This window comes from Anguilla rostrata, chromosome 17, assembly GCF_018555375.3.
Source record: "Anguilla rostrata isolate EN2019 chromosome 17, ASM1855537v3, whole genome shotgun sequence".
NCBI classification, from domain to species: Eukaryota; Metazoa; Chordata; class Actinopteri; order Anguilliformes; family Anguillidae; genus Anguilla; species Anguilla rostrata.
Window position 1 is genome coordinate 1,807,329 of NC_057949.1, and position 12,052 is coordinate 1,819,380.

At 44.7% G+C, this 12,052-nt stretch overlaps 1 protein-coding gene across 4 annotated transcripts in view; it reads left to right on the forward strand.

Annotated features, from left to right (window-relative positions):
• Positions 1-12,052, forward strand: part of LOC135243255 (disintegrin and metalloproteinase domain-containing protein 11-like) — a 73,382-nt gene that overhangs the window by 43,849 nt on the left and 17,481 nt on the right. For all 4 annotated transcript variants that reach the window (XM_064314944.1, XM_064314943.1, XM_064314947.1 and 1 more), the window contains exons 15-23: positions 1,035-1,134; positions 2,595-2,666; positions 4,087-4,179; positions 7,096-7,176; positions 7,277-7,327; positions 7,758-7,821; positions 8,634-8,739; positions 9,048-9,167; positions 11,034-11,202. In XM_064314944.1, coding sequence (XP_064171014.1) covers positions 1,035-1,134; positions 2,595-2,666; positions 4,087-4,179; positions 7,096-7,176; positions 7,277-7,327; positions 7,758-7,821; positions 8,634-8,739; positions 9,048-9,167; positions 11,034-11,202 — 856 coding nt within the window. The remainder of the gene's footprint in view (positions 1-1,034; positions 1,135-2,594; positions 2,667-4,086; positions 4,180-7,095; positions 7,177-7,276; positions 7,328-7,757; positions 7,822-8,633; positions 8,740-9,047; positions 9,168-11,033; positions 11,203-12,052) is intronic.

Genomic DNA, 12,052 nt, shown 5'->3' on the forward strand with positions numbered 1-12,052 from the left:
AACACAGGAAGTTGTGTGCCCCTCACTCCTGAAAGATTTTTCTGTTGTGATGTTTTAAATCTTGATATTTTATGTGCATAGCTAGTTAAGGTAATTAAATCAATTAATTATCCTGCAAATAACTGAAACTGTGACACTGCCATCTTCCTGGAATTGAAGTTGAATGTTTTTTTTATTTGGCCATACGTGAGTGTGGACATGAATGATGAAAATGTAAACCTGATGCTGGTTGGCATAAGCAAATACAGCATATGAGGAAGAAGAAGGAACAACAGGTCGGTAATGTGTCAAAATATTTGTTCAGTCAGGACCACTGTCATCAAAGTAAGATCTTTATTTACAGTAAAGGCAATATATTTATGTTTGGAGGTATGGCTCTGTTCTGGAAGCTCTCCTGCCAACCGCGCAGCAAGCGTGGATAAGGCCGGGAGGCCAGCAGCCAGACCCCCCTAGAGGGGTACACACAGAACAGACCCTGCAGCAATGCAAATTTATTCTTAATACATAGGGATGGAGCTGGGTTGGTGGAGGGGATTTACAAAGCAACGTGCAGCAAGCTTGCATGCAGGAGGAGCAGCCGAATGAGTAGAGGGAGGCTGTTTAAGTAGACCGCCCTGTTAAGTGAATGTACTGTGATGGGTGAACGTCACTCAGCTGAGCATCAGCTGATTCAGCCGGAGCGGCGTGACTCTCGTGGTCTGCCAGAACTACGCAATGCTCCCATATTCTATCACTCCAAATATCCACTTTGGCGATGTAGTCTTAAAATAAGTTTTTCCATTACACTTTCTCTCAGTGCCACAATGGCGCTTGTTCATATTTCAAAGACATACAGGAACAACGCTGTTCTTTGCTATAGAAGAGAATACACAGGAGCCGTGTTGACTGATATACAGTATATTCAGGGTTGATAAATTGTCCTCAAAATAAGGTTGTCATCATTCGCCGGTCACTCCATCTCTTGTAATACTGATCCATTTATAAAAACTGCAGATAAGTGTCCCTCATTCATCATTCCTGCATGTTTCCGGCAGGTTCTACATCCCGCGAAAGTTCTCCCGATGCAGTGTGGAAGAATATGCCCGATTCCTGCAGAGAGGGGGCGGGAGCTGTCTCTTCAACAAGCCCAACAAGGTATGGGGGCATTGCAATTGTGTTCCTTCTTGATACAGGCTGCTCATAACCTTGCACTACTATGAGCCTGACCAGGCTGCTCATAACCTTACAGCACTATGAGCCTGACCAGGCTGCTCATAACCTTACAGCACTATGAGCCTGACCAGGCTGCTCATAACCTTACAGTACTATGAGCCTGACCAGGCTGCTCATAACCTTACAGTACTATGAGCCTGACCAGGCTGCTCATAACCTTACAGTACTATGAGCCTGACCAGGCTGCTCATAACCTTACAGCACTATGAGCCTGATGAGGCTGCTCATAACCTTGCACTACTATGAGCCTGACCAGGCTGCTCATAACCTTACAGCACTATGAGCCTGACCTTGCTGCTCATAACCTTACAGCACTATGAGCCTAACCAGGCTGCTCATAACCTTACAGCACTATGAGCCTGACCAGGCTGCTCATAACCTTACAGCACTATAAGCCTGACCTTGCTGCTTATAACTTTGCAGTACTATAACCCTATAGGGCTGCTCATAACCTTATGGTATTGTGAACCTGACCAGGCTGCTCATAACCTTACAGCACTTTGAGCCTGACCAGGCTGCTCATAACCTTACAGCACTATGAGCCTGACCAGGCTACTCATAGCCTTACAGCACTATGAGCTTGATCAGGCTGCTCATAACCTTACAGCGCTATGAGCCTGACCAGGCTGCTCATAACCTTACAGCACTATGAGCCTGACCAGGCTGCTCATAACCTTACAGCACTATGAGCTTGACCAGGCTGCTCATAACCTTACAGTACTATGAGCCTGACCAGGCTGCTCATAACCTTGCATAATAAAGCAGTATGTGGATTCCTGATCACCTACACAATATAATTATTCCACGATTCCTACTACTGATCTATATTACATTACATTATAGGCATTTAGCAGACGCTCTTATCCAGAGCGACGTACAACAAGTGCATAGGTTTCATGATGTAGAGGCGCAAAAGATACATCTATACAGTAACACAGACTATAATGTGCTTCCAGACTGCTTACAGGACACCAACCTCTGGAACTCCAACTTCCCTTTTCAGATGCTCTTGAGATAGATGGTCAGCAGTACTCAAGCTCTGACCCTAGATTAGCTTTAGTTCACTTTTCATGATGGTTCAGGCTAGAATTGGTTTTTGCAAACTGCTCCTAAATCAGTCAGTGCAATATGAACAGACATAACTGGCTTTGTTTGAGTGGGTTGGGCTAGTGGAGTCCAGTGGGAACGGGAAGTCAGTTAAAGCATGAAGGCCCTTCTGGACAACTAGCTGCACCCCATGTATGTTTTTACTAACACCCTTGTTTTTCCAGATTCAGATATTAATTTACTTCCTTTTCTTCCTCCTTCCTTACCTGTTCCCTCCTTCCCAATAACTCCCCCTCCTCAATCTCTTACTTACTTTCTTCATCCATTGGTTACAGTTGCTGGACCCTCCGGAGTGTGGAAACGGTTTTGTGGAGATGGGGGAGGAGTGTGACTGTGGCTCTCAACTGGTGAGTTCAGCCTAGCATCACAGCACTAGTCCCAGATAAAAGGAGGTGAAAGCTACAGCAGTAAAGTTTTCCCCGAGAAGGACAGCAGATGAAGTCATGCCACAGACCACTGCTGTACTGCAGTGAATGCACTTAATAAGGGAATGAGCCGCTGCTTGTTGCCAGAAGGCTGTGATGTATGGATGACATTACTGGCACATTGCCGAAACCGTTGGGCAACTACCCTGTGTTCTGTGGATGGGGGGCATTTGAATCTTTAAAGATACTCATCTCTGCAGTAAAAGAATGCTTTCGTGTAGGGTGATCATAATCAATGTGGCACTGAGAGAACAGTTACTTCCATTTATTCAGGACCAATATGAGTCTAATCTCACTTACATAATAAACATAATCATAACATTACAGTTGTTGTCAGGAGATGTGTTAGATTGTGGCACAGTAATGTTGTAAGGGGATGTGTTAGATTGTGGTACAGTAATGTTGTAAGGGGATGTGTTAGTCTGTGGTACAGTAATGATGCAAGGGGATGTGTTAGACTGTGGTACAGTAATGCTGTAAGGGGATGTGTTAGACTGTGGTACAGTAATGCTGTAAGGGGATGTGTTAGTCTGTGGTACAGTAATGTTGTAGTGGATGTGTTAGACTGTGGTACAGTAATGCTGTAAGGGGATGTGTTAGACTGTGGTACAGTAATGCTGTAAGGGGATGTGTTAGTCTGTGGTACAGTAATGTTGTAGGGGATGTGTTAGTCTGTGGTACAGTAATGCTGTAAGGGGATGTGTTAGACTGTGGTACAGTAATGCTGTAAGGGGATGTGTTAGACTGTGGTACAGTAATGTTGTAGGGATGTGTAAACTGTGGTAGCAGTAGCTGTAGGATGGTTACTTGGTTACAGAGTGTTCGAAGGGGATTGTAGTCAAGTGCACAGTCAATGTTGTCAGGGATGTTGCTGTGGACAGTGCAAAGGGGAAAGTTTACTGTTACAGTAATGCCGTAACGGGATATGTGTAGACTGTGGTACAGTAATGCTGAAAACGGATTGTTAGACTGTTACAGTAATGCTCGTAATGGATGTGTTAGCTGTGTACTAGTAATGCTTGTAATGGATTGTGTTAGACTGGTACAGTAATGTTGTAGGGATGTGTTAGTCTGTGTACAGTAATGCTAAGGGATGTGTTAGACTGTGTACAGTAATCTTAAGTGGATGTGTTAGTCTGTGTACATAATGCTGTAGTGGATGTTTAATTGTGGCACAGTAATGTGGTAGGGGATGTGTTAGTCTGTGGTACAGTAATGCTGTAAGGGGATGTGTTAGTCTGTGGTACAGTAATGCTGTAAGGGGATGTGTTAGACTGTGGTACAGTAATGTTGTAAGGGTGAAAAACGATGCGGTGACCTTGCCCTTCCTGTTTACCCACAGGAGTGTTCCCGAAATGGTGGATCTTGCTGTAAAAAGTGCACGCTTTCCCATGATGCCATGTGCAGCAACGGACTCTGCTGTCGGAGCTGCAGGGTGAAGAGCTCTTCTTACATTTACCACTGATACCACACTGGCATATCTTACTCAGTGACTCAGTGGCATATCTTACTCCGTGACTCACTAGTATGTCTTACTCAGTGACTCAGTTACTCACTGGCATATCTTACTCAGTGACTCACTGGTATATCTTACTCAGTTACTATCTGGTATATCTGACTCAGTTACTCACTGGCATATCTTACTCAGTGACTCAGTGGTATATCTTACTCAGTTACTCACTGGTATATCTGACTCAGTGACTCACTGGTATATCTTACTCAGTGACTCACTGGTATATCTTACTCCATGACTCACTAGTATGTCTTACTCAGTTACCCACTGGTATATCTTACTCAGTGACTCACTGGTATATCTTTCTCAGTGACTCACTGGTATATCTTACTCAGTGACTCACTGGTATCTTACTCAGTTACTCACTGGTATATCTTACTCAGTAGTATGTCTTATTCAGTTACTCACTGGTATATCTCACTCAGTGACTCACTGATATATCTTCTGAGAAACTTGCTGGTACATCATATTTTGAAAGGAGCAATTTGCCACAGCACATTATAGAATGATTCGTTTTCTGACAAGTGAGCTGACTGGTTAAATGTCTATAAGTTAACATGGAACATTCATTATATATGTTTCTGATGTAATGTTGAATTAACAGAGTAAATCATTTGACAGTAAATTTTTATATTAAAGACATAATTGAACAATTAAGACTTCTTTATACTTCATGAATTGCAATTAAGATTAAAAATAAACCAACATGAGTGGAGATTCCCCAGGACCAGGGTAGACAACTGCTGTGCTAGCAAATTCAGTACAGTGTAAGATCTACTATAATATCTGACACAGTTAGTCTGAGCTGCACTGAGTAAAATGTTTTTGGTACTTGACTGGTGATAAAAGTAGCATTGCTATGGTGATCGTTAGGAGCAGGTGGGTGTGCTGGTGATAAAAGTAGCATTGTTATGGTGATCGTTAGGAGCAGGTGGGTGTGCTGGTGATAAAAGTAGCATTGTTATGGTGATCGTTAGGAGCAGGTGGGTGTGGCTGGGTTAAAGGTATCAGTTTTATGCTTTACATTACAGGGGGGTGCGTTATATAGCATTGAGTCAAACTGTTCTGTGATAAAGTGCATTGCATGGGGATCGTTCATCGGTGTCTGAGTGTAGTAGTTGTTAATATCTTAGAGCAGGTGGTGTGTGCCTGTCTAGTGTCCTCAAATTAATGGCCTGGCTATATGAGTCAGCTGTTAGTGTTGGGTAGTCTCTCGTGTCTCAGTGTATGGTCTAATACACAGGTGTTAGCTTCTGGTCCTGTGAGGTCTACCAGGCAAGTCCTTAATCTTCTGGTTTTCAAGGTGTTTTTGGCACCAGTGGTTAATTTAAGTCCTTGATTGGCTTCAGAATCCACACACCTTGTTCTCGAGGCCTTAATTAGCAGATGATTGAAAAGAAACCACAAAAACCCGCAGACACTGCAGCCCCCTTGGGATTCAGTCTGACACCCCTGGTCTAATATGTGACAGGTGCTGGTGTTTTGGTCCTCAAGTAGGGCAAGGTCATTTTTCAGTTTTTTACAGATTATGAAAGTGCAGATTATAAACTTTCAAATGATGTGTCATACGTTGAAATCTGAAAATAGTTGAAGAAGATATGCTTATTTGAATGTTGGTACTCCTAAAATCAAGTAGCAGAGAAAATCCCCTTGAAAGATCTTGAACTTTTCACACTTCTCACAGGGAGATAATGGGTGGGAACAATAGCTAGTTAACTCCACCCCAACCACTCCCCCGCTAGAGTACCTGTAAATCCTTGTCCATTTAGGGATTACCCATTTATAATACTAGCTTAGATTACTTTATATTCATAATTTTGTAAGAAATAAAGTGCCACAAATGAAATGGTCAAGGCAAAAAATCTAAAATGAATTTGCTCCTTTTTTAGTTCGCAATGAAATACTGTGAGATTGCGGGTTAAAGTATACATGTCCTGGATCAAAAACTTCTTGACCACAAGTTCATAAAATCTAAGGGTGGATATGTAGAACCTATTTAAAGACACTCAATTTCTAAAATAACGTATATAACCGAAATATTTTGAGCAGTAATACTTACATAGCAATGATGAAATCTTATCTATGTTCAGTAGATGGAAACACAGACAGTAAATCAATGACAGTTCTATCCGCTTCTGTTTTGCTCCAGAAAACGATGTCAGATAAGTCTATCAGCAAACATATGGCTTAGCTATGCCCAGAAGTCCTCAATAATAATGGTATTTTCCAAGGAATTACGAAAAATCGTTGACAATGTTTCGTTAGGTGCAACGTCTTTTAATGCTACCATATATAGAGCGAATGCCATGGTAAGAAAATGTTCGGTTACGCTAACCTATAAAAAGCTATTCCAAAAGCAAAATTAGACATGTTATACATCGTTAGAAAGCTTATACTCTCACTGATTGAGCATCCGCCATTGTAGCAACCTCACAGAGTAAACAAACATAGGCTACTACCACACGGCTTTATTTATGGGCGGTGGCTTGACTGAAAGTGACAATAGCCAACGAAATCAAACATGTTAATTAAACTGCACCCCCATCACGCCTCCAAAACCCGGCTGTAAGAATCACTAAAACAAGCCGACTTTGCTGACAAATTATAAGTATTTAGTGACCATAAAAATGCTGTTTATTCTATTGAGTGACTTCTTCAACACTTTAACTTTCGTAATATGAAAAAAGGAAAAGAGTTAAAAAAAATTAAAAAACCTTTTTTGCCTCCTAGCGCGATTTCAAGATTTGCGACTTGCGGACCTTTTCTCCAGCACCCGTCACATATTTCACAGAGCAGTGTGTAGCCTTCGGTGCATGACTCTGCTGTGTTGTGTCTCAGTATGAACAGAGAGGGGTGGTGTGCAGAGAGGCAGTAAATGAATGCGACGTCCCAGAGACCTGCTCAGGAGACTCCAGCCAGGTATGGGTGCCATGCAGAAGACTCCTGGGAAATGTAGTCCTCTTTAATCCGTGAAAAGTATATCCCTTTATCAATAGCTTTTCTCTTGTCCCCACTATAGTGTCCTTACAATGTTCACAAGCTGGACGGGTACATTTGTGACAACAACCAGGTAACTGTTTTTATGTCTGCTTTTGACCAGCTTTTCCAGGGAGATGTGTGTGTGTGTGTGTGTGTGTGCTTATGTATGACAGAGAGTATGCAAATATGCATGTGTATGAGAGAGAGAGTATGTATTTGTGTGTATGTGCGTGTGTATGCATGTATATGTAAGTCTGTGTGTGTGTGTGTGTGCACGTGTGTATGAGAGTGTGAATGTGCATGTGTGTGAGAGAGAGTGTGTGTGTGTGTGTACACGTGAGTATGAGAGGGAGTGTGAATGTGCATGTGTATGAGTGTGTGCATGCACATTTGTGTGTGTGTTGTGTGTGTGCATGAGCGCGCTTGTGTGTGAGACAGTGTGCCAGTGTGCATGTGAGAGAGAGTGTGTGTGAGTGTGTGTGTGCATGTCTGTTTAACTCCTCCCCTTCGTTCTCTCTCAGGGCCGGTGTTATGGGGGGCGGTGCCGAACCCGGGACGGGCAGTGTAGGGGACTGTGGGGTCATGGTGAGCACATTTTACCAGTCCTAAAATGTCCCCTTTATCGGTATCATTCTGTCATGGGAAAACGTACTGTATTCCAACAAGTATTCACCTGGTTGTAACTAAAATGCAAAGTTTCTAAAACAACAGATGAAACTACTTTAAGGGATGTGGCTGCTTAGTGCATTCAGTGCTCAGAACATTTTTGGCATCCAGTGAAGGAGGATATATTTGTTACTCTGGAGCATCTGCTCACTCAGTGAAGGAGTGAAAACGTGAGCTTGAGAATATGCATACACACATGTTGCTGCTCAAGTGAAAAAGCTTGGATTTATTTCATTACATTATAGTCACTTAGTAGACACTCTAACACTAGTGGAGTATATCAGTCATACTCTTAGTAATACAAGTGCAATTTCACCAAGAGGGCACCGAGGCCTGTTTCTAAGAGCCCATAGCAGACAGGGGCACAGGGGAGAGACCCCAGCTAATCTGAAGACTGATTCATCAGATGTCCGTGCTCCAGCAGCTAAGCGTTTGTGCAGATGAACACGCAGCAGCAGCAGCAGACTGGGATGAGTGTGAATCCCCTCACTGGAGGGACAGACGTGCTGCAGCTCAGCTGTGGAGGAAAGGGCCTGATAAACCTGCTCTGGATCATGTGCCCTCTGGAGGCCTGCAGTACTCAACTCGACTGCACTAGCCGGCTGGACTGCACTACCCAACTCGACTGCACTAGCCGGCTGGACTGCACTACCCGGCTGGACTGCACTAGCCGGCTGGACTGCACTACCCGGCTGGTGTTCTGGCTGACTGTTGTGTGTGTGCTTCCTCAGATTCGGCGGACCGCTTCTGCTACGAGAAGCTGAACGCGGAGGGTTCGGACAAGGGCAACTGCGGCCGGGACTCCAGTGGGCAGGGCTGGCTGCAGTGCAGCAAGCAGTGAGTCCCCGTGCCTAGACCTCCTCACATCCTGCACCCTGTCACATGACCTCAGTCATTTACTGACTCCCTTTCACATGACCTCAGTCATTTACTGACATCCTGTCTCACCCTGTCACATGACCTCAGTCATTTACTGACGTTCCTGTTTCACCCTTTAACATGACCGTAGTCATTTACTGATATCCTGTCTCACCTTTTAACATGACCTCAGTCATTTAGTGACGTTCCTGTCTCACCCTTTCACATGACCTTCTCTCTCTCTGACCTCCTCGCTTACCCTCCCTCTCTCTCTTCTTCTCTCTCAGGGATGTGTTGTGTGGGCTGCTCATGTGCGCCAACATGACGGTTAAACCAGCTTTTGGAGACCTTCAGGGAGAGGTTACCAGCCAGACCATCTACCACCAGAACAAATACCTGGACTGCCGGTGAGGGAGGGAGGGGGGGAGGGAGGAATGAGACCATAGACAAAGTGGACAAAGTGACTGAGATATAACCCGTTTATTTTCCATGGGTTTCTGGAAAGTGCTCTGAAGCTAGTTCAATTCGGTCCCTAGAGAGGAGGATGATTGAGGAAATCAGGTCTGTAGTTCAGCAGATAGAGAGGAGGAGGATTGAGGAACTCAAGCTTGTAGTTCAGTCCCTAGAGAGAAGGATGATTGAGGAACTCAATCGTGTAGTTCAGTCCCTAGAGAGAAGGATGATTGAGGAACTCAGACCTGTAGTTCAGCAGATAGAGAGGAGGGTGATTGAGGAACTCAGACCTGTAGTTCAGCAGATAAAGAGGAGGATGATTGAGGAACTCAAGCTTGTAGTTCAGTCCCTAGAGTGGAGGATGATTGAGGAACTCAGGCCTGTAGTTCAGTTCCTAGAGAGGAGGATTGTTGAGGAACTCAAACTTGTAGTTCAGTCCCTAGAGAGGAGGATTGTTGAGGAACTCAAGCTTGTAGTTCAGTCCCTAGAGAGGAGGATGATTGAGGAACTCAGACCTGTAGTTCAATCCCTAGAGTGGAGGATGATTGAGGAACTCAGGCTTGTAGTTCAGTTCCTAGAGAGGAGGATTGTTGAGGAACTCAAGCTTGTAGTTCAGCAGATAGAGAGGAGGATGATTGAGGAACTCAAGCGTGTAGTTCAGTTTCTAGGGAGAAGGATGATTGAGGAACTCAGGCCTGTAGTTCAGTTTCTAGAGAGAAGGATGATTGAGGACCTCAAGCTTGTAGTTCAGTCCCTAGAGAGGAGGGTGATTGAGGACCTCAGGCCTGTGGTTCAGTCCCTAGAGAGGAGGATGGTTGAGGACCTCAGGCCTGTAGTTCAGTTTCTAGAGAGGAGGATGGTTGAGGAACTCAAGCTTGTAGTTCAGTCCCTAGAGAGGAGGATGATTGAGGAACTCAGGCCTGTAGTTCAGTCCCTAGAGAGGAGGATGATTGAGGAACTCAGGCCTGTAGTTCAGCAGATAGAGAGGAGGGTGATTGAGGAACTCAGGCCTGTGGTTCAATCCCTAGAGTGGAGGATGATTGAGGAACTCAGGCCTGTAGTTCAGTTCCTAGAGAGGAGGATTGTTGAGGAACTCAAACTTGTAGTTCAGTCCCTAGAGAGGAGGATGATTGAGGAACTCAAGCTTGTAGTTCAGTCCCTAGAGAGGAGGATGATTGAGGAACTCAGACCTGTAGTTCAATCCCTAGAGTGGAGGATGATTGAGGAACTCAGGCTTGTAGTTCAGTTCCTAGAGAGGAGGATTGTTGAGGAACTCAAGCTTGTAGTTCAGCAGATAGAGAGGAGGATGATTGAGGAACTCAAGCGTGTAGTTCAGTTTCTAGGGAGAAGGATGATTGAGGAACTCAGGCCTGTAGTTCAGTTTCTAGAGAGAAGGATGATTGAGGACCTCAAGCTTGTAGTTCAGTCCCTAGAGAGGAGGATGGTTGAGGACCTCAGGCCTGTGGTTCAGTCCCTAGAGAGGAGGATGGTTGAGGACCTCAGGCCTGTAGTTCAGTTTCTAGAGAGGAGGATGGTTGAGGAACTCAAGCTTGTAGTTCAGTCCCTAGAGAGGAGGATGGTTGAGGAACTCAGGCCTGTAGTTCAGTCCCTAGAGAGGAGGATGATTGAGGAACTCAGGCCTGTAGTTCAGCAGCTAGAGAGGAGGGTGATTGAGGAACTCAGGTCTGTGGTTCAGTCCCTAGAGAAGAGGATGGTTGAGGACCTCAGGCCTGTAGTTCAGTTTCTAGAGAGGAAGATAGTTGAGGAAATCAGGCCTGGTCTTAATGTGATATTTTCTCTTTCTCTCTGCATGTGCCCAGTGGGGGCCACGCCCTGCTCGAGGACGGTTCAGATTTGGGCTACGTGGAGGACGGGACACCCTGCGGGCCCAACATGATGTGCCTGGATCGCCGCTGCATTCCATTGACTGCCTTCAACCTCAGCAACTGCCCCAGCTCCTCCCCCTTCCACACCTGCTCCGGCCACGGGGTGAGGGCCTCTGCCACGACAATTATCCATAATTCTGCAGGACACATTTGCTCATGATCCTTCAGGACACACGTACACATAGGGTGCATCCCAATACCCGAAAAATGCATCCACCTTTCCTCCACTGCCACCTCGTCTTCACCGTACCCTGGAAACCGATTATTGTGTCCTCCCTCCAGTGTCTCGATATTGGAGGAGACGAGCGAAAGTCACAGAACTGTATTAGCAAAACTGCTTCAAACTCGTCTCCTACTCTCCTTCACATACTTCAGGGTAGGAGATGACTGGTAGTAGGTGAGTGAAGGAAAGGAGGTGAGGAGTGAAGAGTAATGGGACACACCCAGTATCCTTTATATATTATTTATACTCAAGATACTGCTGTGAACAGTATTTATATTCCAGATATACTGCTGCTGTGAACACTGTTATGCTTAAAATAGTGCTGTGAACATTTATACTCCAGGTATACTGTTGTAAACAGTATGTATAACTCAGATATATTGCTATGAACAGTATTTATACTTCAGCTATACTGCTGTGAACAGTATTTACAGTACTGCGGTGAACTGTATTTGTTAATAGTCTGTACTGCTGTGTTACGATCAGCCCCTGGCCAGTCGCAACATAAACGAGATCACGCAAAATAGTCGCAATTCAAAAATCTCTTTAATTAAAGAACACTACAAAAGAACAAAAATGCGCAGTGTAGCCAGACTGCAGGTTGTCCTCTGAATGGAGAGAGAGAGAGCATCAGCCAGAGGGCCCCTTAAGTAGGACCCCTTCCAGGTGACACCCATTTCCTATTAGGAAGACAATCAAACAAATGTCGCAACACCACATTCAGCCACTA